Source organism: Coccinella septempunctata, chromosome 1 (genome assembly GCF_907165205.1).
Source record: "Coccinella septempunctata chromosome 1, icCocSept1.1, whole genome shotgun sequence".
NCBI classification, from domain to species: Eukaryota; Metazoa; Arthropoda; class Insecta; order Coleoptera; family Coccinellidae; genus Coccinella; species Coccinella septempunctata.
In genome coordinates, this window is record NC_058189.1 from 28,534,795 (window position 1) to 28,556,298 (window position 21,504).

The window sequence follows — 21,504 nt, forward strand, 5'->3', positions numbered from 1 at the left end:
CTGCACGGAATTTAAGCGAACTCAAGTCCAGTTGTGAACTCCTCGTTCGGTGCTTCTCTGATTGGCGTTTCAAGAATTCCCTTATATTAAGTAAACAAAACAGACCGCGATTCAGATCATCAATTTACATTGAATCTGCAATCCGTTATTTTGAAACCATCTAATTCTACGAAGTTTCTTGGTTTGCACATACATAAAAATTTGAACTGGAAGGATCATGTTGACTATGTATGTAGAAAGCTAAGTAGCGCATTTTACGCTCCGAGACGCATAAAGCTCATACTACCACGAGATTCTCTTATAAATACATACTACTCACTCGCATACGCTCACCTCAATTACAACGTTGTCCTGTGGGGTGGGCCATCATTCTGTTATGCAGTTTTCATTGCCCAAAATAAAATTATTCCTTTAATTTTCGGCTTTAATCCTAGGGAGTCCTGTAGACCCTGTTTCATTCAGAATAAAATAATGTGTTTTGCATGTATGTATTTATATCTACAACTGCTTATTGTACACATGTAGAAATATTTCTTTACTAAGTAAATGCTCTGAATTTCATGATTATAACACGAGGCATAAGGAAACACTGTAATCCGAAACACCGGACTAGTAAATTTCAGCAGTCACCTGTGTACAGTGGCATGAATTTTTTTAACCATCTGCCTGATAGATTAAAGGTTGTGGAGTACAGAAAGTTCAAGAGGGAGATCAACGCCTTGCTACTTGAAAAGTGCTTCTATGATGTGAATGAATATTTTCAAACAATCATGGAGTAGGGTGCACTCTCTTCTGCATCGTTGTTTTGTTACATGTCTAATATAGAGTTTCCTTTTATTTTATTGTTTTCTTAATTGTAGCAATTGGTTTCTTTGACGTTTCCTATACAAATGTACTTTGTTTAAGGGATGAATAAAATAACTTTAGTTTATCAAAGATGGCCGACGATGAAGATGCGGTGTCAGATGTATCTTATAAAAATGATCGAGATTAGAGTTATTTTATGTGTTTTGGTTCGAAAATAAGCAAACTAAAAGTTTGTGTACAGTGCTTTTCAGTTATCCATCAATCCTGTGCTAAAAAGATACCCAACTTAAAATTTATGGATGGAAATAAGGTTGTTTGTTGCACTCAAACGATCGAACAAAAAGGATGGAAACAAACCGACGAATTAGAAACAAATAGCTTGAGGATGGAAATTCGATATCTACAAGAACTTCTAGCAGAAAGCAGAGACAAAAATGATATACTAAAATTAAATAATAACCTCTTATCGGAGAAAATACAAAAAATGGAAAAACATTGAAATCAGTGAAATTGGACAAACAGGATAAAAAATTATGGCTGTTCTCCCATAGTCAAAGAAAATGTGGAGGAAAAAGTGGTGAAAGAATATGTAATGAATAAAGCGAAAATACAAGAGAATGAAGTATCAGTCACAATAAATAAACACTGAGAACCAGGAATATTTAAACTACAGATGTCTATTAGCACTCAAAATAATAGAGGAAATATATAAAAACGATTTTTGGCTTAGTGGAATCAAGTTTGCAGGGTTCGATTTCCGTAGGGGCCAATATTTTTAGAAAAGAACAAAGGTTAAATCCACAATCTTTTGAAGATTGTTGCACGAACAAAAAAAAATAAGTAAAAACAGTAAACAATTTAGCATACTACATCAGAATGTTTGCTCCTTGGGAAATGCCAAGGATCGCCTAGAAGAAACACTAAGGGAAAATGATGATGCTAAAATTCTTTGTATAACAGAACATTGGGAGACAGAAAATCAGTTGAAATTCTATACAATCAAAGATTTCTCACTATTTACTTTTTTTTGTAGAAATGATAAAGAACATGGGGTAGTTGCCATATATTCTAAAGATGGAATAGAAGTCAAGGAGAGAAAGGAAATAAAGAATATATCAAAGAAAGGTACATTTGAATGTGTAGGGATAGAGGATAGAGTACAACTTGAACAGTAGCAAACATGTCTGTGTTGCAATTTATTATAATGGCAACATAGAAACTCTTATAGAAGTATTAGAACCAGCATTGCAAAAATTATTTGATGAGAATATGATGATAACTCTGGTTGGGGACTTCAATGTTGATTTTTAAGTAGATACAGCTAGAAAATGGGAAATATTGGGCATGTTGAGAACATATAATATACAGCAAACAATTTACGAACCCACAAGTATAACAGCCACAACAGCCACTTGTATTGACAACATTTTTACGAACATTGGGGAATCCTACGAAACAAAGGTTATACAAACACACATTTCAGACCACACAGCCCAGAAAATTGGTTTCAAAATAGGAAATGAACAAACAAAGAAGTCATATAAGAGATTATTCACACCAGAAAATATTTTTTAAATGTAACCAAAGAAGAGCTTAATCTATAAAAGCTATAGGCAGCATACAACTATCAACACGACTATGATCGTGTGAGAGTCCAGAAACCATAAGAGTCAACTGGTTAATAGGCAAAATGCCCGGAACCTATGAAGAAGCAGTTAAGGGTTTTTAGTGGGTCTCGAGCTCAGAGAGTGAGAATCCCCACACTGTTCCCCCTCAGGAGGGGGTGTGTTCGTCTGTCTTGCAGATTTTCCCCCTGCTACACCAAAAAAAAAAATCACCTTAAGATAGCGCATAGTTTGAACAGCGAAGCTGCCATAATGGCTATTCTGAGAAAGGTGGCACGAAGGGGACAGCCAAAAGTGATCTTCTGTTGCGATGGCGCAAATCTAGTAGCTGCCGCAAAATATATTAGAAAAGCTCTTCAGGGCTCTTCAGGATCCACTACAGTGGATCGAATTCAAATTCAATCCACCAGGAGCCCCGCACATGGAAGAACACAGGAAAGGTTGATTGGACTCGTGAAAAAAGTTATTTCGAAGGATTTACATGACCAGTCTCTCAGAGAGGTGACTTTGCAGGCTTTCTTCGCCGAGGCCGAACATATACTTAATTCTAGACCGCTCACTCGGTTATCAAGTGATCCAGCTGATCTTGAAGCCCTAACCCCGAATCACTTCCTTCTCGGATCATCATGTGGAGATGGTTCACTTATACGCCTAAACCCAGATTCCATTTGCCTCCGACGAGAATGGAAAAAACTCAGATGTTACTTGATAGCTTCTGAAACGTTGGCTGAGGGAATATTTACCCACCTTATCGAAAAGAAATAAATGGACTGAGAATCGGGTCCCGATTAGAACTGACGATATCGTAATACACATGGACAATAAATCTGCCAAGGTATGCCTAGGACGAGTAATTGCAGTTTATCCAGGACCAGATAAGAAAGTTCGTGTGGTGGATGTTAAAACTTCAACTGCTGAATACCGACGCCCAGTTACGAAAATAGGGAATAATAGTTGCTCTAGCGGGGGGGGGAGGATGTTGTAACCTTATAGACGAATTCGTATATAAGGAGGTCCCATTTAATATTTTAATTTGATCTTCGTTGCCATGTTTTTGCAACCCAGAAAGCTCTAAAGATGTTAGGATGTATTAAAAGAAAGTATCTCAGCTATTAGAACAGTTTATTTCACAAATGTCCGGAGCATTTTGGAATATTCATCTATAGTTTGGGTCAATCAATTATGAAGTACACGAGAACACTATTGAACGTGTTCAGCGTAAGTTTTTAAAATGGATTGCCTACAAAATGGGCATCTGTAATAATCATAAATTATGATTTTTATATAATTCCCTATCAATGAGAACACTGGCCATTAGAAGAAAAAACTTTGATATTATGTTTGTTTACAAATTGCTTCATAATTTCATTGACTGTAAATATTTATTGTCGAAGATAAGGTTAAATACCACTAATGTAATTTTAAGACGGAGAGAGGTGTTCGTTATAGATTTCTCCCCGACAAATTATGGAATAAACAATCCTATTGAACGAGCCATAAATTCAATAGAGGTTGATTTTTTGGATATACATGAAGGTGTTATTACAATCTCGTTTCTATTTGAAAAGCAATAATTTTGTTAAGTTTAGAATATTTTTTTTTTGTTCTTTCTTTGAGGTTTAAAAATTTTATAGCAATTGTAAATTGGCTTTGCCGTTTATATTCAATAAATAAAATATGAAAGGAGTTGACTGTCAAGTTATTTCAGGAAAAGCCGTCATTAAACTTTGAACGACAAAAAACTAGTTTTATTGGCAAATTCAGACGAGAAAGTAGATGAAAGTAACAGAACCAATTCCCCCGACATTGTTCATAAAAAACAAAAATTTTATATCCTGGATTGTAAAACTATAGTAAATTTATTGCTTGAATTCCAGATCAGTAGAAACAATTGTGATTTATTTTCACCTGACGTTTCGCCCCCAGGATTGCTGGTAAACATTTCATTTTTGACAGGTACTTCCATTGCATTATATCCTGATAACGATTGTACTAACACGCTGAATGGATACAGGGTAGCACAAAAAATTATTGAACTTCTGATCATCCTGTAGAAACTTTTAAAAACTGTCTTACTTTCTTAGTACGTCATTTTCAAGCTTCATCTTTTCTGCACAATTTGTTTTTTTAAATTCATACCGATGTCTCCATTCTTGCAGAGAAACTTAGTTTTTCCCAATAGTTGATAAAATTTCCCGATTTTCGTTCCGACCGAAGTGAAAGTATCGCATAAGGGGGGTCGCCCCTCCATGGTATCGCGACATTCGCCTTCTCGTTGAATGTAAATCGTTCCAGTGTAATCGGCCAGAGCGCAGGACCTGCCATAATATTTCCGCAAATCAAATTGGTTATTTTCAGCTTTCGAGAATTTTTTTGAGATTGCTTGGAAAAGTCGGATGGTAACTCATCAGAGTATTTTTTCGCAATGCTGTCTCTAGAGTTCATATTTTTCATGAAACATTTTATTTTATAACGTTTAGTGCTTTTTTACAATCTACTTGACATGGGGATATTAAGTAAAATAAATTAAAGTATTAGACGTGGAAGTGGAAGATAGAGCATCTCGACAAAGACGCCTTCACAAAATACTGCCATAAATATGAATTTGGATTCCTTGGGTGGGGGAACTGGACAGGGGCAGATTCAGAACTAGTCACACTGTGAATATGTCAGATAGTCGGCAATAATTTTATATCGAATGGAAATATGTTTTAATGCAAAGATTTCGAGTATTTTTCTCATGACAACTTATCGAAGGGATGTGGAATTAATAATACCCAAACACCTGATGTAAAAAAGAATTTATTTCGAATACAATATTACCATACACTAATGGTCAATATGACCCTAACCTACATACAGATTATTTGAAATTTTATTCACTAAGTATATACATACTGAAAACCAAAAATTACTATTATCAAATAAATTTCCTTTAAAATGGTTAATTCTCAGATCAATAGAAGTGGAAGCAGCTGAATTTTATGGAATTTGTATACCTAATGGGAATATGAAAGAGTTTGTTCATTGAAGAGATCCTCAAGTCTTTTGAACACATTTTGGGGAATGAAAAAGTAACGTAATTCTGTAGACATGTAATAATGATTATAAAATCAGAAATGATTTCTTATTGCATACAGTTACCCACCCATAAAAGAATCCCTCAATTTTTGATGAAACATCATTTTTTCCTTTTATGGGCAGTTTTAAGTTGAATTAAGTTTTATTGCATAGAAACTAATAAGCAGTATTTTGAACTTTGATTTTCAGCAACTCAAATACTTCAACAACCTGCTTCCCCCTTCAAATTTTTATACCTCGAAAGTGCTTTTCCGTGTTGAAGTGCATCATAATTGAGAGCTCTTTTTACGAAACTGTAAGCTTTAACTCAATAATAATGTAACTTTACAGGAAATTGTTTGAGGTCATTGTCATATTTATGTTTTTTCATGCATGTAGCTGTCTTCGAAGAAATTTTACAGTAGGTATTCGCCTCGGCTTTTCAAGCTTTCATCTTGAATTTTTCCTTCCAATGAATTGAGAACTGCTCGTAGGGTAGCAACTACTGACGAAACACTCGTCATCTTAAATCGGTTTTCTGACTTCAACTAGCTGTGTATTTGAAGGTCTTCATGTTCAATGTTTTTGACTGGAATCTTATTATGTTGATTCTTGATAATTTTGCACAACCCCAAAGTTGCAGGCCGTATGTCCAAATGGGTTTCAGCATTAATTTGTTCAACAGTAATACCCTGTTATTCACGGAAAGTTTATATTTTCTCCCCAGTACATCTGTATGAATTTGGTGTCTAGTTGTTTTCTTTTCGTTTGTATGTGCTTCTCCCAGGTGAGTCGTCGATCCAAGTGCAATTCAAGGTAGTTCACATTGTTTTTAACTGGTGAAGATAAACCATCTAGTGCGACTGGGGGACAATTATTGCTTTGGCGAGTTGTGAACGTCACTTGAACTGATTTGGAGTGGTCCTACTTGAGTCTCAATTTTTTGTACCAAGAGTTCAAATGATTCAGATGGTTCTGCATATTAGTTGATGAGGTGATTGGGTTTTCGTCTACGGAAAGAAAAGCGACATCATCCGCAAAGACGGCTATGGTCGTGGAATTACTAACAGGCAGATCGTGAGTGTAGAGTAGAGGTAGTTTAATGGACCTATGTTCCGTTTTTCAAATTAGAACACCATTTTTTTATTGCAGAAATAGATTCCTTAGAAAATTTCAAGTTATTTTCATGTAACATTTTTCAGTTTTGGTTGCAAAATTCTCTCTAAGCGGGAAAATTTAAAAAAAAATCGAAAATAGAGCTCCGCTGAAACAAGAATAACTTCGAGGTTTTTGGATGGAAAATTTTCATTTTTGGGATTTCTCAAGATGTAAGATTGATGTATCCACTTTAAAAATCGAAATCGCGATGCATGATACAGGGGGTGAAAAAATCGCTTTCAAAGTTAGGGATGACAAAATCGTGAAAAATCAATTTTTTCAAATTAGAACCCCATTTTTTTATGGCAGATATTGAATCTACGTTAAAAAATAATGTGAGTGTATGCATCACACCCTTGCCCTAAAATGGATATTTTCTGAGTTATTCACAAAAAACTGTTTTTCGTCTTGAATTTTCAGCTATTTCTTTTCCCTTCACGCCAAAAAGATGAAATTTTCAGGAACTGTTATTTGAACCATGCTGTAGATTTTTCACCCCTTCTTGGAACCGACTTCAAGTTACTATTAGGAGAACCATGGCAAACTCTCGCAGTTATAACTAGAGAAGATGCTCAAAGTTTTGACCGTTAATTTCTAGACATTTATTTATACGTCTCAGGAATGCTTCGTGCGTTTCTCTTCTTATTTCATCGGGAGGAAGAGATCTGCAAAAGTGTTTAAAAACCAAATTGAGTCTCAAAACTATGAATCTAAAAATCTAAACAAACCTGAACGAATTTCTGACTCGTTCTATGCAGTCCTCTTTATCAGTCAGATGAGTTGAGTAGACAATATTTTTTATCCTACCCCAAACATAATAGTCTAAAGGAGTTAAATCGGGAGAACGTGGTGGCCAAAGATGTGGACCATTGTTCGCCAACCATCGATCTTCAAATAGCCTGTAGAGGATATTTGACACATTGAGTGAATTGGCGCGCCATCTTGTTGATACCATAAGTCATTATGGTTCTGTACTAGCGGCTCAATTATTTGAGTCAATATGTCAGAATATCTATCTCCTGAGGGAGAACATTCTTTAAATAATGCAAACATGTGTAGTGTTCTATCTTACCAGTTAAAGTCCCATCATAAATGTGAACATCGAGAATTGCATTATTTTTGATGGAGCAAAAAACATTGAAACTCCAGGTCTCTTGAAAGTTCCATTGTCTGAAGTGGTGGTTGTTCTCTTCATCCCAATAATGACTGTTATGCCTATTGAAAGAACCATTCTTTGTGAATTTAGATTCATCTGTCCAAATTATACAGTCCAAAAAGTTTTCATTCTCTTGAAATCGAATCATCATAGCTTCGCAAAACTCTGTTCTCCTGACGAAATCAGTTTCCTTCAAATGCTGTACCCTATTGAATTTATATGGGTGCATTTTATGTTTTTTTAATATTCTCCAAACACTCGATTGAGATAATCCCAGATCAATCTCGGCACCTTTGAGAGAATTTTGAGGATTCACACGAAAATATGCAAGAACTGTAATTTCGTTGTTCTCATCTTCTACTACACTTTTTTCTCTGTGTATAGTTTTCTTAACAAAAGATCCGACATTTCTCAAGTTTGTCATGGTTCTGTTAATGGTATCTCTCGTTGGTCTGGGTCGGTCAGGAAACCTCTCAATGAACAGTCGAATCGTTCTATCTACAACTTTATCACATTCTCCATGAAGTAGAATGAGATTTAAATAATGTTCATTGGTAAAATTAGGCATAGTGATCGATTTCATAACTTAATACGAATTATCACCAAATTAATAGTAAACACAAAATGCTATTGAATAAAGAGGAATTTGGCAGATGTAATTAATGATATCTATCATTAAAAAAAAAGAATGTGAAACATGGTAAGTTTTTGCATATGGTTCATAAGGAATTATTTATTTATCACTGGAGAGAAAACCGATGGCCGATTAGTTGAAATGAAGAGGTTTCCGATACAAATTCGAATCAAAATTCGCCATCTATGTAACCTGTAACTTTTTTCTCTTGCATATTAGGGTAGTAAAATCTAAAACATGGTTTAAGTAACAGTTCCTGAAAATTTCATCTTTTTGGCGTGAAGGGAAAAGAAATAGCTGAAAATTCAAGACGTAGAGGGGCGAGAGGGGGCGCATCTGGAGGGGGAAGTTCCCACATTTGTTGCTCCTACCAGTCAGCTGCCATCATGCTCTGGTCTAGAGAGCAGCGTGCCTTCGCAGTCGAGACCTTCTTTTCTACCGGTCGCTCAATTGTTGCTACGCAACGTGCCTTCCGCGCTCGCTTTGAAATTCCTCCTCACAGACTCGTTACAGGAACATGATCGAGGAATTTTTTCTTCCAAGACTCGAAGAAATGAACGTTAGGAACGTGTGGTTTCAGCAAGATGGAGCCACAGCACGAGACTCAATGAATTTGTTGCGACAACATTTCCCCGACCGCCTCATCTCTCTCAGAGGCGATCTCCAATGGCCGCCACGCTCCCCAGATTTAACTCCATGCGATTTCTTTTTATGGGGTTATTTGAAATCTCTGGTTTATGTCGATCGACCACGGACCATAGCACACCTCAAGAACAACATTCGCGACGCCATTGCCAACATACCGATTGAAATGCTGCAAAGAGTGGATACGAATTTCAAAAATCGACTTCATCAGTGTATATGCAATGGGGGCCGCCATTTACCCGATGTCATTTTCAAGACTGTATGAAAAAAAAATTGGGATATTGTATTCTCAAATAAAAAAATTTTAAAACAATAATTGAAGTACTTTTGTTTTTATTGACCTTTCAAATAAGTAAGTTTGTCTGGCGCACCCATCAGCATCGTGAAATACTTATAAGTGCTGAATTTCATGAAGTTTCCCGTATAAATTTCCATTTTCACCTCTGCTGGCCTTATGTGTCGAATAGGTGGTGACATTTGATAAGGTTATCAAGCAGTTCTTTTGTTTTTGGGGAGTCAGATGTTACCTCAGGTTCTTCGAACACGTTGTAGAAGTGCTCTGAAAATGTATCTGCTTTATCTTGATTATGAAACATTTGAAACGAATATTCGGAATTTATTTTAATATTTCTATTTACAGGAGATCACGTGATTCCATTGTATGTTCCCCAGTGTAAAGAATGTAAATTTTGTAAATCCCCAAAGACCAACTTATGCCAGAAAGTGCGTTCAACTCAAGGTCGAGGTGTTATGCCCAATGGCACTTCAAGATTCAGCTGTAATGGTAAACAGTTATACCATTTCATGGGATGTTCCACCTTTTCGGAGTACACTGTCGTCGCTGATGTTTCTGTGGCTAAGGTATGTTAAGATTTTGGGTCATATTCTCGCTAATTATATGAATGTGAATGCCATTCTTCTGTTTATATTTATTGCTGCTTTCCAGTCAGCTGCGCGAGACCCCGGAGTTTGACGCACTGAAGCTTCATGCTCTCATTATCACAGGAAGGCGCTAAACTAAACAATCAAATTAAACTAACCTAACCTCAGTAAATATGACAAGTACCTTGCTCCTCAGCTGTCAGTGCGCGAAGCCCCAAAAATTCGGGTGGTGCATCAGGATACAGGGGAAGGAAACCTGGGGCTTGAGTCTCTGCATACTGGAACGGTCTAAATCAGGAACGGTACGCTTCCGGGGTGCACCCGGTGCTCCCCAGCCAATGACTGGAAAGGCCTTCATATTTTTGAGACACCTGGGAACTGAAAACAGGTACCGTGTGTGGCCTCATTGGAAAGTTCATAGAAAATGGAATACATACCACTATAATCTCTGTTTTTTTTTTAAGCATTATTAATATTATTTATTTTTTCAAGAGACTTTTGTGTTTCTTCTGATAAAACCAAAATTTGAAGAAACAAAACCATGGTGTTGTTACATATTCCGTGATCTTTCCAACGAGACCAAACATGATATACCTGTTTCCATTCGGAAAACGAAGTTGGATGGGTTTGCGGCTAAGGGGTTGAAAGAAAGTACTCAATTATATTGCTAGAACATGAGGGTAGTTAAAAATCAATTGACGGGTTTCAGCGTTTTCATGTTGCTTTATTGATTGAAGAAATATTAATTTTATTCCAGAGCTCATAGATAAAAGATATATATATATTATCTGTTTTTTTCCATTTTTATGCCTTCCTAATTTATTCATCATTGATTTAGTGTTCAGAGTGTCAATTCATGAATCAATGATAAGTGACGGACAATCATTACAAAATTGTACAGTAGAATAATAACATTATTTATTAATTAACAGATCCTTGATTTTCTTTTTGAAGGTTTGCAATTTGAGAGCCTTCAATGTTGTAGGTAGACAATTATATAATTTTATACTCTGGAACATGGTAGAATACTCAAATTTTGGTGTTCTATGCTTAGGTTATGGTTACAAATCATATTTGAAAAGGATACATTATGATATATTACCTAGATATTCAAGTTGATGTAGGTACACATTTTCACACTGATACTCAAAATTCATATCCTATATCTATTGAGGCCAATAAAGAAAAATGAAAATTTTAGATTATAAAATTTGTGAATAGTGTCTGAATAGATAAGTTTAAAGTTAGGAAAATCAAGCAAGTAGGAAATTGAGGGGATGGAAACCTGGGAAACGAAAAGAAGAAAAAAAAGAAGATCGAAAGTGAAAAAAAAAGGATGGCAGAAATTGTAAAAGAGTACAAATCGATTGATTAATTGAAAATTGAAACCCAAACTCAGTTTGAGTAGAAACAAAAGTTATTACTATATCAAGAAGATAATATTTATATATTTGGAAGTATACGACTAGCTGTTGAATTGCCTTCACATTGATCGTAATCCTGAGCAACCAATTCAGAAGTGGAAGACCTAGAAATAATAGCTGAAAGCAACCTATCAAGACAGTCCAGAAAACAAGAAGCCAAGGAGCATTCTGGTCTGAAATAAAACATAATCTACATTTGCATTCGTGGATATTGGACCATAGATTAGTCAGTAATATAGATGTAAGTGTAGTTTGCTTTTTCATATAGAATTAGATACAATTAATTATAGGAATAATTAGAATATTTCGAGATTCTTGAATTGAAATCATTTTAGTGACATTAAATGTTATATATAAATTTTTCATTTTTCTTGAATCCTCAATAGTGATAGAGTCTACTGGGAATTTCAAAATTTAATTTTATCATTAGTTGATTCTAAAATTCATTCTTATTTCTAACAGAAAAAAAAATAAAAGGAATCATAACAATTTTTGCCCAACGTGAGGCAGAAAATTTTCATTTTTTATATTATTAACAGTTATTGAAAGGCATTTTATAAAATTTCTTGATTCATTTTTTTATATATATCATATATTCCGAGTAAGATACAAATGGCCAACCGCAAAATGGAAATAAGTAATAAAAGAAATGAAGAAAATGAGATACTTGATGAGGAAGGAATAATCAGAGAACAAGGTATAGGAGAGAGCCAAATAGATAAAATAGTGAAGTTATTAGAGAATATGAGCACAAGATTTGAAGAACACAATAAAAAATTTGATGATATTATATCAGACTTAAGGAATACAATGAAAAATGAGAGATGAAATTATTACAAAAATAAAAAATAATGAAAATAAAATAAATGAACTAAATCATAAGGTAGAAACAAAAATGATTATTGCAATAGATAAAATAAATAAATATGAACAAATATTACAGAAGAGGTAGAGGAAAAACTCAAAATGTATCAACAACAAAAAGAAGAAAAAATTCGATATACAAGTAAAACAAGAAGGGAAGCATAACATTTTAATGGAAGAGATTTATAAAAATAGAATAGATCAATTTCCAAGTCTTCTGATGAACACTGAAAATATACAAAAATTAGACGGAAACATGAAAGATTTGCATCCAAACATTTTCATGAATTATATAAAAAGTAAATTGAAAGCAGTACAATATTGGGAAGTTCAAAAGAATATTATTAAAACATGTTTGATATCCAGTTCATCAATCTGGTTTGCAAGCCGAGAAGAAGAAATACAAAGTAAGCCCAGCGATCTATTTTTTCCGTGGATCCATCTTTTACCACCAAATCAATAAAAAAAACGTCATAAGCGAAAATAAAATCAGTCAATCAAATCAATCCGTTTTATACACCGTAGTGATATTTACGTAGTCCCGGCCGTCCCGTTTTAAGAAAGACTATTCCACCACGGTCGATACCGTATGTCTGATATCGATTCTGCAATCTGTTAATTTTTTCCCTTATTTAAAATAGATTGCCAAAGCGAATAATAAGCTATAGGCAATGAAGGATGGGGTGACTTCTTACCAAGGATTATAATAATTTATCTACTCCTATTAAATTATGTATTCGATATTCAACTGCTTTTGAGCAATTAATAGTATTTGTAAACAAACAAAGTGAGTTATAATAACTCACTATAATAAATCGGAAAAATATCAGGGTGGCTCTGTACTTCTTCTACAATCCGGTTGGCCGAAAGGGAACAGTCCATTATTGTTATTGAGGAGAGGAATGTCACTTGAGTAATTTTGACATCTTCAAATTAAGTTGATACCTACCTGATTATTGTGAATATTTTACTGGAAAGAATGAATTCAGATAATGAAGATGAAGTATTATGTACACCTCCAGAAATAAAACAAGCTGCTAATGTTACCATACAGAATTTATTGCCCGAAAAATGCAAAAACAAATATAAATGTGTGTACCAAAATTTTCAAGATTGGTGCATCAGTAAGAACATTAAGTCATCATTTCCAGAGAATGTTCTCTGTTTTACAGTTATATCATGAAAGATTTGGACATCAACATAAGATATATAAAAACAATACTGAAAAGGGAACTGGAATTAGATGTTAATCTTGATAGTGAATTATGCGAAGGTTGTGTCTATAGAAAGGCTCATGTACTTAAATTTGGTACAAGAGATCGAGCCAGTCAATGGCGGCTCTGCCAGGAGAGCACATGAGCACGTGAACCCCCAAACAAAGTAACGTAAAATCAAATTTCCTCTCTTAACTAACCAATAAATTACCGTTCTTAAGTTACAATATTATTTTGTACCTAGTATCTATTTATGAATAATACGAACATGACCCAGCGACGAAGACTTAGCAGTGGTTTTCTCTACTCTTGCCGTCCACATACGTCGGTCGCACGTGGGAACGAGTAGGGGCGGTTACGACGAATTGCTAGACAATTTTTATGAGCGGTCGGAGGGGGATGTACGCCGTTTTAACTGAAGCAGGAGCACAACTTCGCTGTGCACACTCTGTAATCTCTAGATAGAATCGCTGTTCAGTAGAACAGCACAGCACAGCACAGCCACAGATTACAGAGTACTGTAATCTGTGGCTGTGCACAAACGGTGAAATCTACGGAGATCACGTTCGGAATATTTATCCCTCGACACGCGACGTAATTCATTAAGTGAAGTAGAAATTATACGTTCATTGTTTGCATTATCGCTCGAAGTATTACCAGAATTTTCATTTCGTCGACAAAGAGTAGATGCTGACCATGGTTTCGGTCTTATTTGACCTCGTCAGAGCAACAAAACTCATTCGTCAACGAAATGCTATGAATTGCCGGCTCCTTTTATTCCATATTAGTAGCGGGTATGATGTATAAATACATCGTACCGACATCTGACAGAGAAGCGGGAACCAACCCTATTCAATTTCCTAACTCTCAGAGCGAAGATAGCAGTATGCCTCCATATGCTTTATTCCCATATTGCAGATATCGTATACAGGGTCTTTCACGAGGAACCTCACCCATATTTATACGGGAAACTACTGAACGTATTTTCATGAAATTCAGCACTTATAAGTATTTCACGATGCTGATGAAATCTAAAATATTTTCAAGGCATGAGCACCTCCGGTTTTTCCGAAAATGACTTCCGTTTTTCAAATTAGAACACCATTTTTTTATTGCAGACATAGATTCCTTAGAAAATTTCAAGTTATTTTGATGTGACATTTTTCAGTTTTGGTTGGAAAATTCTCTCTGAGCGGGAAAATTCGAAAAAAAAATCGAAAATAGAGCTCCGCTGAAACAAGAATAACTTCGAGGTTTTTGGATGGAAAATTTTCATTTTTGGGATTTTTCAAGATGTAAGATTGATGTATCCACTTTAAAAATCGAAATCGCGATTCATGATACAGGGGGTGAAAAAATCGCTTTCAAAGTTAGGGATGACAAAATCGTGAAAAATCAATTTTTTCAAATTAGAACCCCATTTTTTTATGGCAGATATTGAATCTACGTTAAAAAATAATGTGAGTGTATGCATCACACCCTTGCCCTAAAATGGATATTTTCTGAGTTATTCACAAAAAACTGTTTTTTGTCTTGAATTTTCAGCTATTTCTTTTCCCTTCACGCCAAAAAGATGAAATAGAATGAGATTTAAATAATCTTCATTGGTAAAATTAGGCATAGTGATCGATTTCATAACTTAATACGAATTATCACCAAATTAATAGTAAACACAAAATGCTACTGAATAAAGAGGAATTTGGCAGATGTAATTAATGATATCTATCATTGAAAAAAGGAATGTAAAACATGGTAAGTTTTTGCATATGGTTCATAAGGAATTATTTATTTATCACTGGAGAGAAAACCGATGGCCGATTAGTTGAAATAAAGAGGTTTCCGATACAAATTCGAATCAAAATTCGCCATCTATTTAGGAACAACCTGTACCTTTTTTCTCTTGCATATTAGAGTAGTAAAATCTAAAACATAGTTTAAGTAACAGTTCCTGAAAATTTCATCTTTTTGGCGTGAAGGGAAAAGAAAATTCAAGACGAAAAACAGTTTTTTGTGAATAACTCAGAAAATATCCACTTTAGGGCAAGGGTGTGATGCATACACTCACATTATTTTTTAACGTAGATTCAATATCTGCCATGAAAAAATTTGGTTCTAATTTGAAAAAATTGATTTTTCACGATTTTGTCATCCCTAACTTTGAAAGCGATTTTTTCACCCCCTGTATCATGAATCGCGATTTCAATTTTAAAAGTGGATACATCAATCTTACATCTTGAAAAATCCCAAAAATGAAAATTTTCCATCCAAAAACCTCGAAGTTATTCTTGTTTCAGCGGAGCTCTATTTTCGATTTTTGTTTCGAATTTTCCCGCTCAGAGAGAATTTTCCAACCAAAACTGAAAAATGTTACATCAAAATAACTTGAAATTTTCTAAGGAATCTATTTCTGCAATAAAAAAATGGTGTTCTAATTTGAAAAACGGAAGTTGACGTCATTTCCGGAAAAACCGGAGGTGCTCATGCCTTGAAAATATTTTAGATTTCATCAGCATCGTGAAATACTTTTAAGTGCTGAATTTCATGAAAATACGTTCAGTAGTTTCCCGTATAAATATGGGTGAGGTTCCTCGTGAAAGACCCTGTATTACGATAATTAAGCAAGGGAAAAAGAGCGGAAAGGTTCGGGTCATGGCAGTAACCGATCTGCCGCGGACATGGAAAATAATATTTTCCACGAAATAAAAATTCTGGTAATACTTCGAGCGATGGTAGTTGGTTAGTTCGATTTAGATCGTAACATTCGTTGATTTAATTATCTACGGATGTTATGCATCTGAATTAATTTGTTTATTATTTACCTGCCTTACCGTTGAAGGCGTGATCCATTTCTTATTTTCCATGTCCGCGGCAAATCGGTTACTGCCATGATCCGAACCTTTCCGTGCTTTTTCCCTTGCTTAATTATCGTAATATACGATATCTGCAATATGGGAATAAAGCATATGGAGGTATACTGCTATCTTCGCTCTGAGAGTTAGGATATTGAATTGGGTTGGTTCCCGTTTCTCTGTCAGATGTCGGTACGATGTATTTATACATCATACCCGCTACTGATATGGAATAAAAGGAGCCGGCAATTCATAGCATTACGTTGACGAATGAGTTTTGTTGCTCTGACGAGGTCAAATAAGGCCGTAACCATGGTCAGCATCTACTCTTTGTCGACGAAATGAAAATTCTGGTAATACTTCGAGCGATGGTAGTTGGTTAGTTCGATTTAGATCGTAACATTCGTTGATTTAATTATCTACGGATGTTATGCATCTGAATTAATTCGTTTATTATTTACCTGCCTTACTGTGAGGGCGTGATCCATTTCTTATTTTACATGTCCGCGGCAGATCAGTTACTGCCATGATCCGAACCTTTCCGCGCTTTTTCCCTTGCTTAATTATCGTAATATACGATATCTGCAATATGGGAATAAAGCATATGGATGCATACTGCTATCTTCGCTCTGAGAGTTAGGAAATTGAATTGGGTTGGTTCCCGTTTCTCTGTCAGATGTCGGTACGATGTATTTATACATCATACCCACTACTGATATGGAATAAAAGGAGCCGGCAATTCATAACATTTCGTTGACGAATGAGTTTTGTTGCTCTGACGAGGTCAAGTAAGACCGAAACCATGGTCAGCATCTACTCTTTGTCGACGAAATGAAAATTCTGGTAATACTTCGAGCGATGGTAGTTTGTTAGTTCGATTAAGATCGTAACATTCGTTGATTTAATTATCTGCGGATGTTATGCATCTGAATTAATTCGTTTATTATTTACCTGCCTTACTGTGAGGGCGTGATCCATTTCTTATTTTTCAAAAAATTTTCATCATTTTCAAGTTTTTCTAATATTCCTCTACAAAAATTCAACCTTTTTATGTAGTCACCTGGTTCTAATGCATGAACTTTCTCATATTTGTAGTCACGCATGTTGTGTTTTTTCAAAATTCGGTGCACTGAATTTCTGTCTAAATCGATTTCATGAGCTGCACTTCGAATAGATGCATTTTCATTCGCTTCGAAATAAGTCAAAACACTAATTTCATTTTCCTCATCATCAACTACCCTTCTTTTGTATTCTTTAGGGGCTCTTACACATCCAAAAATTTGAAAGTTTGAAACATATTTTCTAAAGATCTTCTCCGTCATGGAAGGTAAATGGGGATACTTCTCATTGAAGGCCCGGCAGGTTCTTCTAATAATTCTGTCACATTCACCATGTATATAAAATAGATCCAGAATTTCGTAATTAGAATAACGGTTCATTTTGTTAAATCGAGAAATGAAGATAACGAATAACAATAACACCTGACACTTGTGAATTATTAACAGATAATTGATCTTCTATGGGAACAGAGTGTTCCCATGGTTTCGAAAGAATATTCATTGAATTTTTTTAGATGCAATCAATTTGACTCTACGTACACCATAAATTCAGAAAATCTCAAATAACTCAGAAATTATTGAATTTAGGAGCATAATCATGTGAGAAAACTATCATTATTTTTGACCGTAGAATCCAACACAATTATAAAAAAATAGGGTTCTAATTTGAAAAACAGAAGTTATGGCCAATTTAAGATCACAATTTTCAACACAAAATTTGAAACACTCTGTGATGATATTTTTGAAATCCAAAAGATGCATGACCTTTTCACATCCTTCCTCTTCGATGTTGTAAAAACGGTTTACGCTCAGGATATTTAAAATAAGAATAATGAACATATACTGACTTTTTTTCCAGTTTTTTTAGGATATTTTGAAAACTATTCGATTTCATACAATGGTTTTAACAGAAATGTTTTCACTATTGAATACTCGATCATACCAGGAATGGAAAACTTGAAAAAAAATTTTTCCGTCGAATTTATTTTCACTCCCTGTATAACCGGAAGTTTTTGGGCTCCGAAAATATTTTAGCTCTGTAGAGAACTTCGAACAATATCATAATCCCAATTTTCAGATTTCAAATATGTCTAGTTCTCCAGAAACGTCTAATAGGCACTCGAACTTGAGACATATATACCTTCTGTATAAAAAGTACCCGGAATTGTAAAAAAAAACACATAAATTTAAATTTAATCATCAATATTTATTTTGTCTCCTTCAAAATAGTCCCCATTGCTTACAATACAACTATGATATCGGCGAAACCACTTTTCCATGCACCGCTCATACTCCGCCAAAGGTATGGCCTTCAGTTCTCGTTGCGAATTTGCGAATTTTTCGGATTCGGCTCGTTTGGTAGGCGCCATTCGGTTGATTGTTGAGCTGTTAACGTGTCATACTCATAGACCCATGTCTCATCGCCAGTTATGATTCGTTTCATGAAATTTGGATCACTAGCAGCTCGAGAAACCATGTCTTCAGAGACCTGCTTTCGATGCTCTTTTTGCAAAAAATTCAGCTCTTTTGGAACGAGTTTTGCTGCGACGCGTTTCATACACAAAACATTAGTCAAAATGTTATGAACGGTCATTTTATCAATGCTCAACTCTCGAGCCAACTCTATAACACTTGAATGACGATTTTCGAGCACTAATTTCTTGATTTGGATGATGTTATCGTCGGTTGTTGACGTTGAAGGCCGTCCAGAACGGGGCAAATCTTCGACCACCTCACGACCGTCTTTGAATGATTTGTACCAATCGTATGCTTGTGTTTTTGACATACAATTATCACCAAAGGCTTTTTTTAACATTTTCAATGAATCGGCACAAGAAAATTCGTTTGCAAGACAAAATTTGAGGCAAACTCTTTGATCAACTATTTTTTCCATTGTAAAATTCGCAGAGCACTTTTGAGGTCGACTGATACTGACAGCTGTTGTAAACACACTAGTTGACAGATCGCGCTCAAATTTGGCTTGGTAATAAAGGAAGGTCCTACCAACTTTAAGAAAAAAAAAATTACCGATTCCTTTTTGGCGGTTCATTTAAATAACATTTTCCGGGTACTTTTTATACAGAGAGTATATATATATATATATATATATATATATTTTTTTTTTTTTCTTTTTTTTTTTTTTTTTTTTTTTTAATCCCGGCATCTATAGGTGCTCTACCATTATCTGCGTATATTGGTTATTTGGCAAGGTTCGAATGTGAATCCGCCCTAATACTGGTCAAGAAAAAAAAAATTTTCTTCGCATTTTGCTATGTTTGGGACCTCCCACGAAAATGTTCACTTTGGCTCCTCCATGTGTATATATTTTTATCATTTTACGATCCTTCAGTCTTCCGCTGTATATAGAATATCCAAAATGTGATGGATAGTTCTTCCGTTGTATAATTTTCTTTTCATTTCACAGTGGAACAGTCCTCCGACAGTGTTGCCGGAATTAATGATCATAAAATTGACGGTTTTTATTATTCGATTCGTTTCACCAGTAGTTTTGTCTGTAGTGAATCATCACGTGTTGTGGTAACAAGAATATTTCGAATGAAAGGGGGGTACAACTCTCGACTTTTTAATACAGAGGATTGGCCATATGATACATAATTTGAAAGCTCATTTTTTCAACTTATCATAATTTGCAGCTTTTTGTACAATTGAATTGAATTTTAATAATTAATGGTTTTCCATCATATCCCCTAAGAATATTTCCTGATTCGTGCATCTTTTCTCAAAGATGTCATATTTTGCGATTCTGTTTATTATTAAGTTTTTTGAGTTACTTGAATCAGCGACTATTTGCTTGCGGAAAAGTCAGAAAGTCTTTACGTCAGGAAAATCAACAGAAAGTTCAATTTCAGTTTGAAACAGATACTATGTGAATTAGTTTTCCAAAAGAACGTTGCCATAAGTACTTTTTAAGAGAGAGAATCTCAAGTTAGAAAATTAATTTATTGAAAACTATTAGTTTCACAAATGTTCGAACCGTTGAAGAACATTTTGTAACATCGCTGGGGTAATTTGTTGACATTCGTCTACAATACGATGACGTAATTCTTCTGAGAATTCGGGCTCAGTAGAATGAAGTCTATTTTTTATATGAACCCGCAACAAACAACAAAAAAATCGAGTGGTGAAAGGTCAGACGATCGTGAGGGTCATTCTGAAGATCCTCTTCTTCCAATCCAACGATTTGGAAATCTTTTGTTGAGTAACCCCATTCCGCTGAAATACCAACTCATCTACTGAATACTGCTCATTATTCTCGATAATGTCAGTCAACATATTGAATGAATGTGGTTTTGAACGTATCTCCATTCGGATTTCCTGGTAAGAAAAAGGGTCACTTATGCGATCACCAAAGATTCCAGCCGTAACATTGAGTTTTTCTTGGTGATGTGTATGAATTTACAAAGTTAATTTGGGATTTTCATCAGCCCAACCGTTGAGGGAAAACGAACATTCATCTGTAAAACAAATATTAAAAACGAAATTTAGATCATTGGCCAATCGCTCACTCGTCCCTTCACATGGTCCGAGAGCTGGCAATAAAAATGGTACAGAGTTTTGTAATGGCCCAAAATTAAATATTATTTAGTTTTGGGAGTGTACATGAGTCAGCACCCAGTTGCAAGGTCAGGTAGTGGGACACCTGGCGGCAAAGCGCTTTGATGTGGGTATGAAAAATTACAACATGTTCTGAAAATGTTTTATAATAATTGAAAATTTTCAGAAAACTAGTATATAGTGCAAAGAAGATGGAGAAAGTGGTAAGACCGCATTTTTGTGGAACACGGCGGGTGAACATTTTCAGAAAACTAGTATATAGTGCAGAGAAGATGGAGAAAGTGGTCAGACCGCATTTTTGTGTAATACGGCGGGTCAGCAACCCTTATAAGTTGTCGCCGAGGTTGTCGTCATAACGATGTCAGTGGAAGAGTTTTGTAATGGCTGAAAATGATTTTACTGTTTAATTATCATATATTATTTGAGAATAGAGGAGTCAGATGAATAGAACAGAGGCAGTCAGCATATGCTCAAAATGCGGATATTGTAATTGTTTATACAACAATGCGCGTCGCTGACAGGTGTCTACCTACCTACCTACCTGAACTTGCG

The 21,504-nt window shown here is 35.1% G+C and overlaps 2 protein-coding genes across 2 annotated transcripts in view; one reads left to right on the forward strand and one right to left on the reverse strand.

The window, feature by feature from the left end:
• The window catches only part of LOC123307937 (alcohol dehydrogenase class-3), a 92,293-nt gene that overhangs the window by 37,847 nt on the left and 32,942 nt on the right, over positions 1-21,504 (forward strand). The window contains exon 3 of the mRNA XM_044890443.1: positions 9,726-9,946. Within this exon, the coding sequence (XP_044746378.1) occupies positions 9,726-9,946 (221 nt within the window). The remainder of the gene's footprint in view (positions 1-9,725; positions 9,947-21,504) is intronic.
• LOC123308012 (protein GVQW3-like) lies at positions 18,563-19,462 on the reverse strand. The gene is made up of 2 exons (XM_044890533.1): positions 18,897-19,462; positions 18,563-18,866 (listed from the first exon to the last, which is right to left on the reverse strand). Exons 1-2 carry the CDS (start codon positions 19,424-19,426, stop codon positions 18,689-18,691), a joined length of 708 nt encoding a protein of 235 aa, XP_044746468.1. The 5' UTR covers positions 19,427-19,462; the 3' UTR covers positions 18,563-18,688.